Below are 22,185 nucleotides of genomic sequence, written 5' to 3' on the forward strand. Positions count from 1 at the left end.
CACAGTTCTTGGATATTCTATTCCTTTTTTTTTTTTTTTTTTTTTCAGGCCGCACCGTGCGGCATGCGGGATCTTAATTCCCCGACCAGGGATTGAACCCATGTCCCCTGCATTGGGAATGCGGAGTCTTAACCACTAGACCGCCAGGGAAGTCCTCTGTTCCATTTTTTTCCACTCTTTTTTCTCTTTGCTTTTCAGTTTCTATTGAGATATTATCAAACTCAGCAGTTCCTTCCTCAGCCATGTTCATTTTGCTAATCAAACATTCTTCATTTCTGTTACAATACTTTTGATCTCTAGCATTTTTTGATTCTTTCTTAGAATTTCCATCTCTCTGCTTACATTACCTATCTGCTCGTGCACAGATCTCTTAGAATATTAATCATGGTTGTATTATGTTTCCAGTCTGAAAATTCCAGTATCCCTGCCATATCTGAGTTTGGTTCTGATACTTTTCTGTCTCATCAAACTATGTTTTTTCACCTTGTAGTTTTCTGTTGAAAGCCATTCATGATGTCCTGGGTGGAAAGAACTCTAATAAATAGGGCTCTAGTAGTGCGGTAGTGGGGGGGTGTTGGGAGCATGCTATAGTCTTATGTTTAAGTCTTGGTCTTTTAGTGAGTCTGTGCCTCTGCCCCTGAGATGTGAACTTCACAGTTGACTCTCAGCTGTTTTTTTTTTCCCTGCTTTAGGTGGGACTGGATGGCTGGATGGGACTATAGTTCGGTATTTCCCTTCCCCTAAGTCAGGCTCCCACAAAACCCCCATCATATAGGTGCTAGTAAAATAGTTTCTCTTGAGGACAGGCCTTGTTAAGAAGTACAAAATGTTCCAGTGTGTTTCAGAATGGTTACTTTTTACCCCTACCCCTGCCTGAAGCCAGAGGGAATTTTTCTCTGATCTTCACTGTGAGCACCTGGTACAGATCGAGGAGGTTAAAACTCACAGAAGTATGGAGTCCTCCCTGGAATTTTTAACTCACAGGTTTGTCCACACTGAACATCCCATGATTCATCGATTACAGGTCTTTCTATCCTGGTGCCAGTTCCCATAGATGCTTCTGTTTACAGGTTTGTGCTCAAGTAAGTTGTAATTCTCTATTTCTCCACTTTTGGGGGGGGCAACAATTTGCCTGTAACCTCACTTCTCTGATGAATCTGAAGAGTTGTTGATATTGGTTTGTTCAGCTTTTTACTTGTTTTTAGGATGGAATAGCAACTTCCAATCTACTTACATGCTGGACGAAACACTGCAAGTCTCCTTTTACTTTTACCATATCTGTTTATTTATATTTGTAGTGTTTTTTCTTGTAAATAGCATTTATTTAGTATTTTTTATTCAGTCTGATAATCTCTGCCTTTTATTTTCAGTGCTTATGTTATTTACATTTATTATAATTAATATGGTTAGGTTAAAAGCTACCATCTTGCTATTTTCTTTTTATTGTTCTTTATTTCTTTTTTTCTGCCTTCTTTCTGACTAGTGGAGTAATTTTTTTATGATTGCATTTTGTCTTTTCTCTTGGTTTATTAACTATACCTTTTTATTTTGTTTTGTGGTGGTTGTTTTATGGTTCACGAAATGCATCTTTAACTTATCATAGTCTACCTTTGAATAATATAAACCAATGCACTTGTAAAAACCTTAACAAATACACAGTTGGCCCTTGGACAACACAGGAGTTAGGGACGCTGACCCCCTGCACAGTCAAAAATCCATGTATAACTTTACAGTCACCCCCTCCATGTCTACATCTGTGGATCCAACTAACTGAAGATCATGTAGTACTATAGTACATATTACTGAAAAAAAAATCCATGTGTAAGTGGACCTGCACAGTTCAAACCTGTGTTGTTCAAGGGTTAACTGTACTTTTATTTTCCTTGCCTATCCTTTTGCTATTGCCATCATATCTTTTACTTTACATGTTATAAACTCTACAATGTTTTAGTACTTTTGCTTCCAACAGTTAATGATATTTTAAAGAAACAAAAAAAATGAGAAAAAAAATTATGTTTACTCATATATTCACCACTTCCAGTTTTCTTTAGTCCTTTGTGTGAAAGAGATCCAGGTGCTCATCTGCTATATTCCTTTTGTGTTAAGAAATTCTTTTAACATTTATTATAGTGCAGGTCTACTTGTAGCACATTCTCAGCATTTCCCCCCCCGCCACAAAGTATTCATCTTTAATTTTTTAAGGATTTCTCCTCTTACTGGATATGGATATTTAGGCTGACTTTTTTTTTTTGTCAAGCACTTTAAACATAGCATTCCATTGTCATAATAGTTTCAGATAAGACATCTCTGTTAAGTTTTATCTTGGTTTCTCTGGATATGATGTGTCTTATTTCCTTGGCTACTTTTAAGCCATTTTCCCCCTTTTATCACTGGTTTCCAGTAACTTGATTATGTTGGGTCATAGTGTGGTTTTGTGTTTATCATTCTTGGATTTGCTGAATTTTTGAATCTGTGAGTTTATAGTGTTCATGACATTTAAATTTTTTCCCATTTTTTCAAATATTTTTTTCTTTCTCTCCCCATTTACCCCATCCCTCTGTCCCTCCCCCCTTTCTTGGAATCCATTTATATCAGCTTTCTCTAAATGTCATCAGTGAATTTTTAATTTCAGGTATTGTATTTTTTTATTTCTAGTAGTTTCATTATTTGATTCCTTTCCTGTCCTCCATTTTTTTCCTTGTTACTTCAAGTTTTCTTTTTTTTAATTGAGAAATAATTGACATACAACATTATATTAGTTTCAGGTGTACAATATAATGCTTCAGTAATTGTATATATTGTGAAATGATTACCACCGTAAGTCTAGTTAACATCTGTCAGCATATATAGCTACAGAATTTTTTCTTGTGATGAGAACTTTTAAGATCTACTCTCCTAGCAACTTTCAAATATGCACTACACTATTAACTATAGTTGTCAAGCTGTATATTACATTACCATGACTTACTTTATGACTGCAAGTTTGTACCTTTTGACCCCCTCCACTCATTTCACCCACTGTCCGATCCCCACCACTAGCAACCACCAATATATTCTCCGTATCTATGAGCTTGGGGATTTTTTTGTTTGTTTTACCTTTTTTTGTTTTAGATTCCACATATAAGTGAGATCATACAATGTTTGTCTTTCTCTGTCTGACTTATTTCACTTATGATAATGCTCTCAAGGCCCATTCATGTTGCAAATGGCAAGATTTCATTCTTTTTATGGCTAAATAATACTCCATTTTGTATATATATACCACATTTTCTTTATCCTTTCATCCATTGATGAACACTTAGGTTGTTATCATATCTTGGCTATTGTAAATATGCCACGATGAACATGGGGGTGCAGATACATTTTTGAGTGAGTGTTTTCATTTTCTTCAGATAAAACTCAGAAACGGAATTGCTGGGTCATATGGCATTCTATTTTTAATTTTTTGAGGAGCCTCCATACTGTTTTCCATAGTGGCTGAACCAATTTACATTCCTACCAACTATGTATAAGGGTTCCCTTTTCTTCACATCTTTGCCAATACTTTTTTTCCTTGCCTTTTTGTAATAGACATTTTAATAGGTATGAGGTGATATTTCATTGTGATTTTGGTTTGCATTTTCCTGATGATTAGTGATGCTGAGCATCTTTTTATGTACCTGTTGGTCATCTGTATGTCTTCTTTGGAAAAATGTCTATTCAGATCCTCTGCTCATTTTTAAAAATTGGATATTTTTTTGCTATTGAGTTGTATGAGTTCTTAATATATTTTGAATATTAACCCCTTATCAGGTACGTGATTTGCAATATATTCCCCCATTAAATAGTTTCCCTTCTCATTTACTTCATGGTTTCCTTTGCTGTGCAGAAGTTTTTTAGTTTGATGCAGTCCCACTTGTTTATTTTTGCTTTTGGTGTCAGATTAAAAAAAATCATCACCATGGTCAATGTCAAGGAGATTACTACCTATGTTTCTTCTAGAAGTTTTATGTTTTCAGATCTTACATTCAAGTTTTTAATCTATTTTGAGTTAATTTTTGTGTATGGTATAAGGTAATAGTTCAGTTTCATTCTTTTTCAATGTGGCTATCCAGTTTCCCAACACCATTTATTGAAGAGACTAGCCTTTCCTCATTGTATATTCTTGGCTCCTTTGTTGTAAATTAATTGGCCACATATGTGTGGGTTTATTTCTGGGATCTCTATTTTGTTCCATTGATCTGTGTGTCTGTTTTTATGCCAGTACCATACTGTTTTGATTACTATAACTTTGTAATATGGTTTGAAATGAGGGAGTGTGATGATTCCAGCTTTGTTGTTCTTTCTCAAGATTGCTTTGGCTAGTTGGGGCCTTTTGTAGTTCCACATAATTGTTTTTTTTTTTTTTTTCTGTGGAAAATGCCGTTTAAATTTTGATAGGGATTGCATTGAATTTGTAGATTGCTTTGGATAGTATGGAAATTTTAACAATATTCTTCCAATCCATGTGCACAGAATATCTTTCCATTTCTTTTTTTTTTTTTAATTTTTAAATTTTTGGCTGCGTTGGGTCTCCGTTGCTGTGCGTGGGCTTTCTCTAGTTGCAGTGAGCAGAGGTTACTCTTCGTTGCAGTGCGCAGGCTTCTCATTGTGGTGGCTTCTCTTGTTGCAGAGCACAGGCTCTAGGTGCACAGGCTTCAGTAGTTGTGGCTTGCGGGTTCTAGAGCACAGGCTCAGTAGTTGTGGCATGTGGGCTTAGTTGCTCCGTGGCATGTGGGATCTTCCCAGACCAGGGCTCAAACCCGTGTCCCCTGCATTGGCAGGCGGATTCTTAACCACTGCACCACCAGGGAAGCCCCATCATTCCATTTCTTTGTGTCATGTTTAATTTCATCAGTGTCTTACAGTTTTCAGTGTACAGGTCTTTCACTTCCTTGGTTAAATTATTCCTAGGTATTTTATTCTTTTTGATGCAACTGTAAATGGGATTGTTTTCTTTCTCTTTCTGATGGTTCATTATTAGTGTATAGAAACACAACAGATTCCTGTATATTGATTTTATAACTTGTAACTTTACTGAATTTATTAGTTCTAACAGTTATTCTGATGTGATCTTCAGGTTTTTCTATATATAATATCATATCATTTGCAGATAGTGACAGTTTTACTTCTTCCTTTCCAAATTGGATGCCTTTTATTTCTTTTTCTTGCCTAATTGCTCTGGCTAGGATTTCAAATACTATGTTGAATGAAAGTGATGAGAGTAGGCATTCTTGTTTTTTCTCTGATCTTAGAGGAGAAGCTTTCAGCTTTTCACCATTGGGTATAATGTCAGCTGTGGGCTTGTCATATATGGCCTTTATTATGTTGAGGTATAATCTCTCTGTACCCACTTTGTTGAAAGTTTTAATTATAAATGGATGTTGAATTTTGTCAAATGCTTTTTCTGCATCTATTGAGATGATCATATGATTTTTATCCTTCATTTTGTGGTTTATCTCATTGATTTGCTGGTGTTGAACCATCGTGCACCCCTGGAATAAATCTCACTTAATCATGGTGTATGATCCTTTAAATGTATAGTTGAATTTGGTTTGCTAATATTTTATTGACAGTTTTTGCATCTGTATTCATTAGGAATATTGGCCTGTAATTTTACTCGTGGCATCCTTGTCTGGTTTCAGTATCAGGGTAATGCTAGTCATGTAAAATGAGTTTGGAAGTGTCCCCTCCTCTTCTGTTTTTGGAAGAGTTTGAGAAAGATTGTTATTAATACATTATTGACCAGAGATGTACTAATATGTCTTTTGTTACCCGAACATTATTGACTGGAGACATTTCAATATTCATTTACATAACAAATCGCCAGCCACAGGTGTTAGTTTCTGCAAAAATCCCCTGGTCAATAATGAGTTAATTTGTCTTTAAATGTTTGGTAGAATTCACCAGTGAAGCTGTCTGGTCTGGACTTTTGTTGGGAATTTTTCGATCACTGATTCAGTCTCCTTACTAGTAATCAGTCTGTTCAGATTTTCTATTTCTTCATGATTCATTCTTAGAAGGTTTCATATTTATAGGAATTTATCCATTTCTTCTAAGTTGTCCAATTTGTTGGTAAATAATTATTCATGATAGTCACTTATCCTTTGCATTTCTGTGATATCAGTTGAAACATCTCTTTCATTTCTGACTGAGTTCACTTTTTCTTTTCCTTGGTGAGTCCAGTTAAAGGTTTGTCAATTATGTTTATCTTTTCAAAGAACCAGCTCTTGGTTTCATTGATCTTTTCTGTTGTCTTTTTAGTCTCTAACTTTAGGCTTCATTTGTTCTTCTTTTTCTTTTTTTTAAATATATACGTTTTTATTTATTTATTTATTTTTGGTTGTGTTGGGTCTTCGTTTCTGTGCGAGGGCCCTCTCTAGTTGCGGCGAGCAGGGGCCACCCATCATCGCGGTGCGCGGGCCTCTCACCATCGCGGCCTCTCCCGTTGCGGAGCACAGGCTCCAGACGCGCAGGCCCAGCAGCTGTGGCCCACGGGCCCAGCCGCTCCGTGGCATGTGGGATCCTCCCAGACCAGGGCCCAAACTCGTGTCCCCCGCATCGGCAGGCAGACTCCCAACCACTGCACCACCAGGGAAGCCCTTCTTTTTTTTTTGAGGTGTAAATTTAGGTTGTTTATTTGAGAATTTATTATTTCTGGAGGTAGGCATTCATCTCTATGAACTTCCCTCTTATCACTACTTTTCTGTATCCTATAAGTTTTGGTATTTTGTATTCCCATTTTCATTTCTCAAGATATTTTTTTATTTCTTTGATTTCTTCATTGATCAATTGGTTGTTCAGTAGCATGTTTAATGTCCACATATTCCTGATTTTTCCAGTTTTCTTCCTGTAATTGATTTCTAGTTTCATTCCATTGTGGTTGGAAAAGATACTTAATATGATTTCAGTCTTCTTAAATTTGTCAAGACTTGTTTTGTGGCCTAACAGGTTATCTATCCTGGAGACTGGTCCATGTGCACTTGAGAAAAATGTGATCAACTTTTTAATTAAATACTCAAACATATTTATAATAGCTATTCTGAAGTTCTTGTCTGCTAATTCCATCATATCAGTCTTTTCCAGGTAATTTTCCAATGACTGATTTTTTTTCCTGGTTATGGTTTACATTTCCTGCTTGTTCACCTACTAATTTTTAATTGAATATTGGACATTATGTCTTATGTTAAGTGCTTGATTTATTGTATTTCTTTCAGGAGTGTTGGACTTTGTTCTAGCAGGCAGTTATTTATGGATCAGCTTAATCCTTTTAGGGTTTATTTTTTAATATTTCCTATGGTGGATAGAGTAGCCCTTACTTTAGGCTTAATTTAACCCTATTTCTAAGGCATGTTCAGTGAGAATGCTCCACTCTGGTTAGTTGCAACTCAAGCATCTCCCAACTCTGAGCTCTGGGAACTGTTGAGCTTACAGTTCCCCAGTTATTTTCTGCCTGGCATCATGCAGTTTCACTCTATGCATGCTTGCTTTTGTCTTGAGCAATAGGCCCAAGGTCTGGGACCTTTATGCAGATTTCTGGAACTCTTTTCTTGTGCCAGTCCCTTAACTCTAGTAGTATGCCCCACGAATTCCAGCTACCTTGGCCCTTCTGAACTCTAATCTTTGTGCTCTACTTAGAATTCTTGTTCCTCAACTATAGTTCAGAAAGTATTACCAGGAAGGAAGCCAAGATGTTGTAGGGCTCATCTCACTAGATTTTGTTAGGGGTTACAACTCTATACTGTCTGTTGTCTAATATCTGAAAACTTTTTTTGAGTTTTCTATTTGTTTACATTGGAAGGTAGATCTGGTCTCATTTATTCCATCACAGCCAGAATCATCTTCATTCTTTTCACATATTTTCATTGTGGACAGAATTCTAGGTTGATAGTTATTTTCTTCTTGCCCTTCCAAGGTACCATTCCATCGTTTTCTGGATTTGATTGTTTCTGTTGAAGAGTCGGCTATAAATGTAATTGTTGATCTTTTAAAGGTAATTCTGTTTTGATTTTTCCCACTAGTTGCTTTCACTATTTTTCATTTGTTTTTCAGCATGTTTACTATGATATGTCTAGGTATATACTTCTTTTTATTTATCCTTCTTGGGGATCATTGAACAGCTTGATTTGTGGCTTGATGCATTTCATTAGTTTGGTAAAGTTCTACACACCATCTCTTTAAAAATTGCTTCTTTACTATTTCTATCTCTTCTCCTTATGGGATTTCAAATATATATATACTATAATTTCTCACCAAAACCTCTATGTCTCTTGTCCTATATATTTTCCATTGAAAGAATGGAAAATATATACGATATATATTTTCCTCATTTCGTCCTCATTATGTTAGCATGGTCTGTTTTCAAGTTTGCTATTTTTCTCTTCAGCTATGTATAATCTGCAAATCACATCCTGAGTTCTTAATTTAGGTTGTTTTTTTTTTTCCTTCTCTTGAATGTTCATTAGTTCCTTTTCATCTTTTACAAGATGTCTTCCAAAATTCACTATCTTGTTCTCTTATCTCATTTTGAAGCAGAACTTGAGGCCCCATGCATTTCTGGTCCATTATTGCTCTTAGGCTGTAATCTTTGTAGTTCATTCCAAGCTGAGGTAGTTCACTTGGACCACACTGTTGGGCACTGCACTCTAATACCTGTCCTTTAAACTGTAAAAGGCTAACAAAAATGTCACACTACTTCTCAGCTTCTTCTCTGCCCTTTCTGGAACTGATGAATACTGCCAGAGGAAGAGTGGGCCTAAACACTGGACACATTCTCCTAAGCTTTTGTCTTCCTCTCTGTTGTGGTCCAGTAACTATTCATTATCTTATTAGTTTGTCCACGCCTTTAGGGAGCTGTTTTTTAATATTTTATCCAGTTTTTCTAGATGACCTTTATGGGATGATTGGTCTGAATTAGCTAGTCAGCTATTGTAAGAAATGTCTCATGGGCCAAGTTGGGGTTGAATTTATAGTGGAACTAATCTACTCTGTTTGGTTATTCTCTCCAGCTTCCTTCAACTTTTTATTTTATTTATTTATTTATTTATTTATTTATTTATGGCTGTGTTGGGTCTTCGTTTCTGTGCAAGGGCTTTCTCTAGTTGCGGCAAGTGGGGGCCACTCTTCATCGCGGTGCACGGGCCTCTCACTATCGCGGCCTCTCTTGTTGCAGAGCACAGCCTCCAGACGCGCAAGCTCAGTAGGTGTGGCTCACGGGCCTAGTTGCTCCGTGGCATGTGGGATCTTCCCAGACCAGGGCTCGAACCCGTGTCCCCTGCATTGGCAGGCAGATTCTCAACCACTGTGCCACCAGGGAAGCCCACCCTTCAGCTTTTTCAGTGTAGGCACGGAGAAATAAGTTAGTTGGCTTCATGTATGCAACCAATAAACAAGTTTGTTTGGGATAGATTGAGTGTAGAATGTTTCCAAGTTGGTTATTTAGTCCAGGAATATTAAATCTAAACTGGATAAGAAGTGAAGAAAAGAGGGTTGGTGAATTGGAATAAAGTCAAGTGGTAAACAGCCTGAAGAAAATCTTTAGATTCAGGACAGTTGAGTGGAAATAATTGAATAAACAACCAGGAATGGAAGTTGTAGTCAGATGTTTGAATTAGTGCTTTGGAGGGGGAGAAGTTAAAAAGTGATCATGGAAATGGTTGGCTGGAGTGGAGTAGAGGAATTACTAGAGATGAAGATGTAGAGGATCCAAAATCCAGGCTGCCCACTGGGTTAGCCGTATAGATTCTAAAGCCACCCAGGGTAATGTCAGGAGAGGTTAATAGATGGGAGCAACAAGGAGGGTACCAGGCATGTTTACTTTCCAGATCCTGAATCAAAGTTTTGCAAAGCCTTTATACATCCCTTCATTCTCTTAAATGGCCTAATCATACCATGTAAGCTCAAAGATACACAATCATAGTAATGAGTTGGCTTCTTCTGATGGTCAAAAGTGTACCCCTCAGTCTACACCACACAGTTTAGCCCCCTGACGTCCCTAATCAAGCAAGAGACAAATTTCCGGTCAACAATGTCCAGTATTAAAACAGTAGGAATTGATCACTTTCTTCACTTTTTCTCTAGTCTATTCCATGGATGGTAGCCCATATTTGGTGAATTATGTGTAATATAACTTGTAGTGCTCACAGTCGAATTTATCCCTAATGCTAGTATTTAACACCAGCAGATTCACAAGTGATCTTATTGAGAATGTCCCATTTAAAGTAATAAATCTAACTCTAAAAGGAAGTCAGGAAGGGAAACAATCCTCCCATTCTTCAGTGGTTCTGTGGGTGCACCAGACCAGGCAATCCTAGAGGTGTTTGAGTTTATCTTGGAAAGGCTAATAAGTAATAATAAAATCAAAGAGTGCAAGAAGCTATGAAGAGGTCTTCAACTGCCATCTAAAATCACTGAGACAAGGGCATATTTAAAAAATTTATAAATGATAGAGAAAAAGGATAAATTGTAACATATTTCTGGTGGCTAAATGGAATGGGAGAGGCAATCTTGTTAGAGATTTTCCTGAATCATTTATATTCAGAACCACTAAATTAGTCTCTTGGTGCCTAATTCTATAAAAACAGTCAATTTAATTTACTCTAAAATTTTTCCTTCTGAGTTAACCTGAATTTAGTCCCAAGTTCCATACACATTGGCACATTCTCTTTTTTTTTTTTTTTTAATTAATTAATTAATTTATTTATGGCTGTGTTGGGTCTTCGTTTCCGTGCGAGGGCTTTCTCCAGTTGCGGCAAGTGGGGGCCACTCTTCATCGCAGTGCGCGGGCCTCTCACTATCGCGGCCTCTCCCGTTGCGGAGCACAGGCTCCAGACGCGCAGGCTCAGTAATTGTGGCTCACGGGCCTAGCCGCTCCGCGGCATGTGGGATCTTCCCAGACCAGGGCCCGAACCCGTGTCCCCTGCATTGGCAGGCGGATTCTCAACCACTGCGCCACCAGGGAAGCCCGGCACATTCTCTTTTACATGGATGTCTTTGAATAACTTTTCCCTTAAACATATTAAGCCACCCCCCCAGATTTTGTCATCATTGTTGCTTTCTTTTTGGAAATATCTTCTCATTCTTTATAGAATTATGCCCAGCGAAAGTATTTCAATAAAATAAATCTGGTTTTTATGAAACAGTTTGGAACCCTGACAGTGCCTTCTAAAAAGATAACAACATTTGATTTTGAATACAACTTTATTTAGCTTTGAACTATCTCAAAATATACAGGTGTGTAACCCCTACTCAAAGACTCATTCCTTTACAATCTCGTCCAAGGACTTAGTTAATAATTAGATAGCTAAATACAACATATTTTAGAACAATATATTCAGACATTAGTACTGACAATTGTGGTATAATAGTTTTTGCACTGGCAGAGAGCCTCTCATTCTAAAGTCTTGTTTCAGCAAGATCTGAAGCATAGTTTCCTTAATTCATTTTTTTGAAGGAGATACCTTTACCAACCACCAAAAATTAGAGAAATTTATGAAAGAAGGCAGACACTCCCTTTCCGAACATGGCCTTTCCTTTTGTGATAGTTTTCAGTATATGTTCCCTATTCTCTCATTTTTCTCCCAACAATGAAATGTCACAATATGTGCTAATTCTCCGATGGAATACTCTTTCCTCTTTCCTCCCTGCCTCTGATTATGTCAGCACCATCCACTGGCTGGGGGAGCAAGATAAAAGTGCATGCGTGTCTCCAGGGAGGCCGGCCTGACCCAGCTGGAATCAGTCAGTCGGGGCGGGTGTGGGAGCTCGTCCTGGAACGAACAGACAGGGCTGGGCAGGTGGACGAAAGGAGTCCAGAAGCCCCTAAACAGAGTGACTGCAAGGGGGAAACGTCCGTGTCACTTCTCTTCAGCAATTCAAAGTGATTATCTTTAAAAATGGTTTGGTGGCAGCTTCCAGGAAAAGGCAGCATTTTTGTTCATCAATGTATTATTATGGGTGTATCCAGTCTCCCACTGTGGGACCCGTGTAGCGAATTCATTGCAGGCTGGGGTTCCAGGTGCTCATCTTGGACCTCAGTCACCCGCTGCAGCTGGGAGTCCCCTGAAAGGCTAAAAACACTGTCCCTAGTTGTGGCCATTTCCTGACAAGTCCCTGTGGGTGCTTGCCCACATAGAAAGCCACCCCTTGATGGTCTTATTGTCTTTACTGGGATTTCCCCCAAAGCACACCCGTGTAAAGGATTTTGGCGCAAGCTGTTTATTGGCGAGATGAACCCAGAAAGCATAATGAGCTTGGAAGTGAGGCAAGGGAAGGAGAAAAGCCAATACAGTGGGTGCTAATGAGTGGGTTCCTGCAACCTTTGCGCTCAGGCCCGCTGGGGACACCCTGAGGGAGTGGCAAGCCTTGGTTTGGCCGCCGAGGGCCAGAAGCTGCAGGATTTGTTAAGCGTTACTCCTGAGGCCTTGGCTTTTGGTTTCTGGTCTGCGGCCAGAGAGTGCTAGGAGGATACAGGCAGCTCCTGACTTGAAAGAGAAGCCTCTGCAGCGCCCACCACCCCCTGACCCCCGTGTGGACCAGGGGGCATGGAAGGGCAGCCACGCTCGGCCGGTCTGACAGCACTGACACAAGAGCACAGCCCCACGCCGTGTGGCCCAGCCCAAGTCTGTGGCTCTGTACAGGCGTCTGCGTGGCGTGGTCCTGGGGCTCTGGGAATTCATCCTGCTTCACGGGAAGTAAGCAGTCTGAACAGAGAGGACTTAACCCAGGGATGGAAATGACAACATGGAACAGTGACTGCACTAAAACACGCAGGCCTGGCCTTAGTAATTTAGGGAAGCTTTCGTTCAGCTTCCGAACCTTCTCGAAACCCTTCCTCCCTGTCTATGCTGGAAATACAGGCCCTCATTGCTCAGAGGCATTGAAGCCCCAGCTCAGGTTCATCATTAAAAACAAAACATTTTAAATTGGCCATAATTAGGTGTTCTTTCCTAGATTAGGACAGAGCTCTTTAAAGATGGCTCCTGAAAAGACTGGCAAGAGAACATTAACAACAGCAACAAAAGAAGGTTAGCTGTGGATTTTATAATCTTTTCTGTCTTGAGCATGTCAGCATGAAGCATTGCTGAGTTAAATGCTTCTAGTAACCAAGAGATGAGCCAGTCTGACTGTGACTACGCATGTATTCACACATGTACACAACTTCAAGGTCAAACCGTTTTTAGGTTTTACATGTGTACCCACATATGTATCGAGATTAGTTTTTAAAAGATTTAGGATTAATCTTGTCACCCACTGGTATGACTATTTGGACAGGCTTTTTCTCTTTGTTCAGCAATGATTGAACTGCTTGGAAATGCTGAGACATCTCACACACATGCACACAGAGTGTTAGGTTAATCCGATGTCCGAATTGATTTTGCATTTTTCCTCCCCAGCTTCCTGGGTACCCATTCCTGCCATTCCTTTTTTTTTTTTTTTTTCATTTTAAAATTTTATATTGGAGTATGGTTGATTTAGTTTCAGGTGTACCCATTCCTGCTATTCCTTCTGAGAGTTTAAATATTTAGTATCGCCAGCCAAGCTGCCTCATCTCTGAGCCTATTGTGAGCGGGGTGCTCTTTGGTAATTAGCTCCAGGTTACGGGGGAAGGGAATGCATGTGCTCTGGGTGCAATAAGCCAGGTAGGCTTGTCCTGCTGCCGGCTTCCCAGGTTTACAGAAAGGCATTGTCTTAAGGGAGTGAGGGTGTCCTCCCTGCAGGAGAGCTTGAGAGTCCATTGTGAGCATCTCTTCCCAACTCTGAGTTGTGACCTTACAAATCAGTAGCTTAAAACTGGGCATGGTGGGGGAATACTTCAACCGTGGAAGTCAGCACTCACTACCAATCAGTACCATAATCCTGCACTGCTCGCTGTTAACCATTTATCAGGATACCACTAGGTGGGTTGTGTTGTATTCCACGAAAAGAAAGCAGGCCCCTTTTGCTAATGCTGCTCTGAGCCTGGGAAAATAACCATGGCATTTACAACTCCTGACGTGGGCCCTGCATGTCAGGGGCGCCCCAGCTGGTGCCTTGACTGGACAGTACGTGCCAGGCAGTGTGGGATCCCTAATAGGCATGGCGCCCTAGGTGAGGGGACCCCAGAGCAGACACAAACATGGTCTTGTGAGCAGCTATGGGAGCTTCTTGGTAGCTGGGTACATAATGTGGAATTCCATTTACAGACTTCCAGGGTTTGCCAGGCTTCACTTGCCAATCTCTCTTTTCCTGGGACTCTCATTTCTAAAGATGCTTAAAATATCCACCATAGAAATACACTGGGCAAACTGTGAACAGACTGTAAGTTCCAGGGGCCCTTTATGCAGCCTGTCTCAATGGGACAGGCATATAGTCCTCTAAGCTGCAGAACTCCTCCTCCAAGGCCACTGAGGCCCAGAGCAGTGTGGTGGAAGGCCCGGAAGGCCCGCCGAGGGAATCCCATCGGCTCTTTGCTACTATGGTTTGGTTTAATTACCCTCTTAAAGAGGCAAGCTGCCTATCTTACCCATAGGCTTTTGGGACAGAAAAATATCTGGCCTTTGCATTCTTGAAGAAAACAGGAAGAGAGAACATCAACCCAGATCATATTTAAAGTCTTGAGGCATAAGAATTCAAAAAGAATCTTTTCAGAACTCCGTGTATATCTTAGATTTTAAAGAGACCCACATTTTACAACCAAGGCCTTGTTTTGCAGGGACCTAAGGGAGGCTCCCTTAAAATAGACTGAGTTCAGTGCCTCATAATAGCTGGATCTGTATTTAATTAGCCGTGGCAATGAAACAAAGAAACAATGGTAACACATAGATAAGTTAAAACAAAAGGAACCAACCAGAAACCCGCCCTCAACCACTGCCTTCCACTCTCCAACCCTGAGCAACATTTCAGTAAAGGCTTTAAATATGAAGTAGCTGATGAACATGGAAATGACTCAGAATTAGACAACTAGAGAAAAACGAGACACCAGCTGATGACCATTAGACATTGCTCTGTACACACTATCAAACGAACTACTGTTGTTCCTTGGCATCAAGTTCTCTCCCCCCACCTCTTTGCTGTGGTCTAATTGGTTTCTCAAGAGGCAACATGCCGGCTGTCACATCCTAAGAGAAAAATGGGAGGAGACAGGGAAGATGAAGAGCAAGGTAGAGCAGCTTTCAGACCAGCTACTCCTTTATCGCTCCCAGGATAGGACAGAAAAACATCAGACTAGGCAGGCTTGACCTATGAGTTGAAAGGTCAAGCTAAAATACTTGGCTCAAATAATGCTCCGCAAGTTCCTGTCTTTTTTTGTGGGCGGGGGTCTTCAAGATGATGATGCAGATGGACCGAGGTCAGGTCCTGGTGGGGGTCAGGTCCCAGCAAGACGGCCACAGAGTGAGGAGCGCTAGGGGGCTGCCTAACACCCCGGTTCCTCGGCAGAGAGGCTGTGGGAACTGTCACTCCAGGCCTGTACTAATGATAGTCCCCAGGCACACCGTTCCCTTCACAGGAAGGTCCAGAGAGAAGGGACACCACCTACTGGAAAGGGTCTCTAAAACATGCAAGGATAGGAGAGCCTTAAAACTAAGGCTTTTAAGTAAAAATGACACTTTCTTCTCTAAAGTAAATGGACGGAACAGTATTCTGAAAGACACAATTCCATAAGCAAGGGCTGGGCTACCAAGTAAAAGACCTGATCACGAGTAGCAGGAGGAACAGTTCTTGCTCCTGTTACGGTTTCGGGTCCCTACGTAAGCACCGATTTTCTGGAGAAGCACTTGCTGCCATCACCCCAACTTCACAAAATTGCTAGAAAAAGAGAAGCTAGTTTTTAGCTGATCTCAAAAGCCTCGATGTAAAAATCACAGACTTAAAGGACACCTACAGCAGGTCCTTTTTCCCACGTGGAGTGGACCTTTCCTTTCCAGGGCTGAGACAAGGAACTCTAATCAAGCCCTCTGCCTGTAAGGCCTGTGTTCTTTCTCTGAGGAGAATCTCGGCCTCAGGGTGAAGACAGTGGCTTAGAACAAAGTCTTTTTTTAAAAACAAATTTGATAAATACTATCAATATGAAACTTTCCACTAAAGAAGTCAGAAATTTCTGATTATATTCAGAAAGGAAAAGGGTTTTTTTTGGTGGTTTGTTTAAAAACTATTGAACCTACTTTGGGAAATGGATGTGCAGTATAAAGTGCTTTAAGGAAGGAAAGATTTATCCCAATACTCCTTATAATAAAAAACATTCTTGGAGAGGCTTAGGCAACTTCAAGAGAAGGAAAACTCAAGAATGAAGAAAACTGTAGTACAAACTTATGGCCAAAAATACTGTATTTTTAACCAGCAAGATCATCGGGGCATTATTATACAACATTAGGTGTTTTTTTGCAAAACTAGTTCCCATCCCCAAACAATAGACAATACATGCATTTGAATGACATTTTAAGAACAGTAAATATGATTCGTTTAAATACTGCAAGTTAAAAATGTTTTTCTGACAAAACTCCCTAAATACATAGGTCTAGTAAGGGTTTCCAGCATGATGACAGGTGAGGAATCCAGCAAGTTGCATTTAGAGAGTTCTTTGAGGAAAAGAAATCCACCAAAAACATGTGTTTCAGTCGAAGTAACCTGAACAAAGTTACATAGTAATTTTCCATCTTCCTTTTCTAAACTTAAAAATATTCTACTGAAGAATATCTTCTCCCTGTTGTTTTTCTGTCTACCAAAGCTTATATGGAAGTCAGAATTCCTTTATCCAAGTGAGATCCAATTTTACCCAATAGATGTTTTCATAACATGTAAATGCCACTTACTATTGGGTTGGAATCATATGGGGAAATGGAGGATACATGATAAGGGAGGTAAGAAGGAAATTAATATTTGAGCACCTACTATGTGCTGGGTGTATATCCATACTTTGAACAGATGATTCTAGAAGCAACAGGGTTATTGAAGGGCATTGGTAGTTGGGAAGACAGCAGGAAATGGTTATTCTGTGAGAAAAACAAGTGGCAAGTTCAGACTGTGTACTAAGTATCTACGAAACAGCAGGTGTTTGGCTCCAAAAATCTCTAGCTAGTCATATACAACTAAGCCATTTCTTTTCCTAATTTTAAGGAATCAAAATGAAATCCCAAAGACATAGTTACCAGGACAGATCTATTAACGCTACATATGCTGGAAATATGTAGAGATAGATAAACACAATGTTACTAGTTTTAATTTTTGTGTGTGTTTCTAACCAAAGATCATCTTTGGAAGAAAACAGTATACCAAGCACACCTTATCTGTGTCAACTGAGATGTTGTCAATTACCAATTAAGTGGTTTTAAACCCTTATTTAATTTTAAGAAGAGCAGCAATATCCGTTACAATATTTGGGTACACTTTATTTTTATATGGGTTAACATTCTGCTATATTTCATTTCATTCATTCTTTTTGAGAAACTGAAAACAAAGGGAAATTGAGGGTAACTTGATTATTTCCAACCAGTATCTGAGTCTTGCAGTATCTCATTATGCAGCCCTTTCTTCCCATTATTTTTATATATTTTTTGCAAATAGTCATTTTTGACCCATATCCAGCATAAATAGCTTTCCACTGATTCCTAACTTAAGACAACTAAAATTTACAATCATGTGGCAGTAAAAATTTTAAAATTACAGTTCGTACACCTTGACAATCAAGATAGTCTGAAGTACAAAAAGTAAATTGTCCTTTAGCTGAATTACCTTTTTTAAATATTAGACCTGCTAGTTAATCTACAAAAAAATACAAGTTTTGGGTGTTCCTTAAATACCTTTTGTAGATGTCATCTGCTAGTAAACAACATATGCAGGTTTCTAGAAGATTTTTCCCCCCAATCTATTCATGACATTCAACAGAGCTCTTTATATGAAAATGTATTTAAAAACAAACACTTTGAGGGGATTTATTTACTTTTGTTATTTCCCTTTGTTTCAGATATGAGGCACAAACTTCTGAATTTAAGCTCTGTAAGGCATAGTACAAACCTCCAATTTACAAATAAGGGATTCTCTGTGGGTTGGAACTGCCATGTCACGCAAAAAGGGAAAAATCATCTGTAAACTGGTACACTGCAATGTGTTAAGTGAGTCATGAAACGGCTGCTTGCCTTGGTCTGCTGAAGAAAGGTTTCTGTGTTTTGTGTTTTTGTTTTTCAATAAGACATGCCCAAGTCACCACAAAACTCGCCACAGGCCTCCGTTACTGTCCGAGAGCATCAACAAGAGGGGTCCAGCGGCACACGCTTAGAATGCTTGCAATCACAATAATAATAGAAAGCATGAGTAAACTTTGTTTTTATACAAAACTGAAAAGAATCCCTTCCCACCCCAGACCCTTCAGTAAAACCCCAAACAAAGAAACAAAAAAGAAAATCCTTTAGCTTCGACTGACTAGTGTGGATACAATTCGGTTTCTATGCATCACTGTAACTAGGGTGATCAATTTTTTCCTTTCTCAAGAGAAGGGATCTTGTCATGCACCCTAAGATGAACAGTGAGACCACAAACCTCAATTCTGCATAGCAATTCCATCCCGATTTCATAAAGACAAATATAACAATCTTTCCCTGTTTCGCTCAGCTTCTTCGAGCTTTGAGATCAGGTTTAATTGACTACATCTACTATAGCTCTATTAAATAGAATATCTTGATTCCCTAAAACTGTAACACTTATGACCTTGTGATGAGGTTTTCTCTATACACACTGTAGGCCTTCAAATGTTGTTGTTTATACTTTTTTTTTTCTTTTCTTTTTTTTTTTTTTTCTTTTTTTTTTTTTGCTGCACCAAATTTAAGATCGCCCTTTCAGGCAAGCAGTGGTCGCTAGCTGTTAAAACATTTCCTTAGTGGATCACAATAGCTTCTAAAACTGCCTTTCTAATAAAGGCCATCAGAGAGGTAATACTAAACTGTGCATATTTGCCAAATAAGAATATGAATTGTATAAAAGCTCATATTCCAATCCTAGGTCAAATGGCAAAAGTTCTACAAAGTTGGTTTCCATGTTTGTATAAAAGCTCCAACTGATTTTTGCTATGAAATTACCTTTGGGTCTTAAGACCTTTGGGTCTTATAATCAGTATACCTCTACTCAGGAATGTGCAAATGATTTTATATAGCACGATGCTAGTACCGCTCCGTACGATAGTAAGGTTTTTTTTTCTTTTCTAAATGGAAAAAAAAAAAATATCCCTAGTCAGAAATAAACTGACAAATTTACATTCTCCTCTCTTAAAAAAGTAAATAAAATAACATTATTCAAAATGTGAATTAGCTATAAGACACACAATACAATTACATAGATACATATCAATACAGCACATTCAATCTGCCAAAAAATTAATGATTACAAAGCCAGTATGGATGATGCAATATCAAGGGAGAGATGTATGTACAATGATTAGAGCATTCGTAATTGCACTATACCTACAGGCAGTCTGTTTCTTAATTAAATTACAGGTGCTTTCTGAATAAGGAGAAAAAAAAACAAGTAACCTGTGTAGTTTGAGGCTGGGAGAGTAAAGAATGGGAACATTCCATTACTACTTAGTAACTCTGGTACTCATCTGATAAGCCATTGATCTTCTCCCTCTCCTTTATTGTTCCAAAAGAGTGATTTATATGAAAGTTTAGACTCGTGCCAAATAGTATTGTAGTTAAACTGAGACCAGCATCATGGCCTAATTCTAACTTCCCAGCAGGTTTAAAACAGTCATGACTTATTTTCTTAAATCATATTTCAACTCAAACTGCTTGACAGAAGCTCATCAATACATGTGCTGTGTTTTTTGCATTGGTTGAAAAATTGCACATATAGAATTCCAGATCTCTCCTACGATGTTCAGTTATATAAATACATGTTCTATAGAACAGAGAGGTTACTTTTGAGTTTCGGTCCACAAATCTTCCTTAAGTTCAACTCAGCCAGTCACCAGTTTAAGATCCCAAAGATGGTAAACTAGCAGTAACTTCAGATTCTGCAAATTAAAGGTGTCAGAATAATACTATCATCAACCAATGTTCTTGGCAGACCTACTTGACCTTAGAGAACACAAAGAGAGTAAAGCTGGCTTCAAATGAAGAGAGAAAAGCAGATTTCATGGGGTTTCACACAGGACAGCTTTTCCACATTGCCGATTTAGATGCTCAACATGGAATGTGGACACAAAACAATGTGATTTTAAGGGCAAAGAAAAGGATAGACTATGAGAGTCAGATTGACAGTGACCAACTGTTTGGCAACTGGTGTTTCAGGTTCATTCGCAGCCAAACATTTTAGCCTTCACAGTCTTACTCTCTTACATTTTAAGATACTGGCTTTTATCTTTTAAGTTCTTGCTAAAAAAGTTTTTTTTTAAAAGCCAGCTTTGGCAACACATACCCATTAATAAAAGTCATTTTTAAAATTGTGGCCCAAACACTAGGAAAAAAAAAAAAAGGGAGGAAAAGTTTGAACTGAAGGAAAAAAAAATTAAGAGCAACCTATGAAAAGGATCTGGGTAGCAGCCATTGGGATAATGTAGTGTCTCTTGGCATATTTTTTTGGCATCTGCAGTTTGAAGAAAGCAGGGTGAAAAAAAAAGGGAAGGAAAGGAGGAAGGACAATGGCACATGGCATTTCAAAAGAAAGGACTTCTGTGTGTCTTGGCCCGTGCCTTACTGACTTCTGTACAGTTCACTGAGCAACCAAGCTATGGCTGAAGGTAGAAATCCAAAAAAAAAAAAAAAAAAGACACTTAACCGTTTAGATGGGCATCCACTGTCCCAGCCCAAAGTGAGGCAAAACAATATATTTATATAAAAAAACCTCTACATGTGTATCCAGAGCAATACACTTAAAACCACAGTATTAATACTTATAATCCTTCAGCAAAAACTACAAACTGTTAAATTAAGCTGATGTTGATGGCTTAAATTGAATGACAATTGTCCTGACTGTATCATTTGAGAGAAAAACTTGACCAAGAATGGAACTAGGATAAAGGCCATTGTAATGTGGGAAAAATCAGGAGGAAGGGATGGGTTAGGAAAAGGAAAATCAGCTTCATTTTGCTCAATAGAAAAGAAGAGGGGAGAGAGAGAGGAAGAAACAGCTCTTTGTGAGTGTATGACTGAGAATTTAAAATACATTGAGTCACAAGGTTTTGCCTAAAAAAAAGAGAGGAAATGTGCTGGGACTGTACTTCAGCATCCTGTTTTTCCTCTGAATAGTTTAAATAAAATCATAATATTTACTACAAACTCTGTGGACACACTCACACAGAGTCCAGGACGGCAATAAATTAGTATTATGCAAATTGTTTTCCACAGAAATACAGTCCCTCTTGTATAGCTTCAATAGCCCACCAGGGAAGGGAAGGGCGGTGTCAAGGAGGCACAATTAGACCAGATTGTACTCCTTCAGGTTCAATTGGAGGATGGTGTCTTTGACGGCGGCAAAGACAAAGCGGATGTTCTCGGTGTCTGTGGCGCATGTGAAATGGGAGTAGATAATTTTGTCACTGTCTGGATTCAGGTCCACGAACATCTTCAGGATGAATTCTCGAGCTGCCTGGGCATCTCGCTGGGGTCCTGTTGGCCAAGGGAGGAAAGGGACATTTGTCAGCTGATCTGTTAAGGCATTTGCTCGGTAAATGTTTACTGATGCTCACAAAGACCTCTTCAGTGCAGATGTGATCTGTTATAAGCATCTTCCTCAACACTACTATGTGTAATTGCTCCTCTTTGTCACTTTACCTGCCCATCCATTCATCTCCATCCATCCACAGAATATGATTAGGTGAAAACAGGCAGAGCGCTTGAAGGGCAGGCTACGTTTAGCTCTGATTCTTTGGGAGATAGGGAGCCACAGCAGAATCTTCAGTAGGGGTGTGATTAGTTTACTTCTGTTGGACTGAGTTTAACTGCGCTGGTTTCAGCTGCATGATAAGCATGGGTACAACATAACTGCCTCAGGCTCTCTTGTCAATCTGCCCCCCTGTGTCTCCCCTCCCCCACTCCATGATGGATCATTTTACATTCTCCAGACTGAAATCTCTCTCAGAATACAAAACCTGTTCCTTAAGGTCTGGTCCATCTACAGCTGTCCTCTGTAGCCTCACTTCTGGTGTTTCTGAGCAAACCACAATTATGAGAATTCAATTCACTACGTGTGATGATTTAA

General features: G+C 39.1%; 1 protein-coding gene across 1 annotated transcript in view; it reads right to left on the minus strand.

Moving 5' to 3' along the window:
• Nucleotides 1-16,305: 16,305 nt before the first annotated feature.
• The window catches only part of GNAQ (G protein subunit alpha q), a 293,138-nt gene continuing 287,258 nt past the window's right edge, over nucleotides 16,306-22,185 (minus strand). The window contains exon 7 of the mRNA XM_036856420.1: nucleotides 16,306-21,593. Coding sequence (XP_036712315.1) covers nucleotides 21,403-21,593 — 191 coding nt within the window. The 3' untranslated portion in view covers nucleotides 16,306-21,402. The remainder of the gene's footprint in view (nucleotides 21,594-22,185) is intronic.

This window comes from Balaenoptera musculus, chromosome 6 (genome assembly GCF_009873245.2).
Source record: "Balaenoptera musculus isolate JJ_BM4_2016_0621 chromosome 6, mBalMus1.pri.v3, whole genome shotgun sequence".
NCBI classification, from domain to species: domain Eukaryota; kingdom Metazoa; phylum Chordata; class Mammalia; order Artiodactyla; family Balaenopteridae; genus Balaenoptera; species Balaenoptera musculus.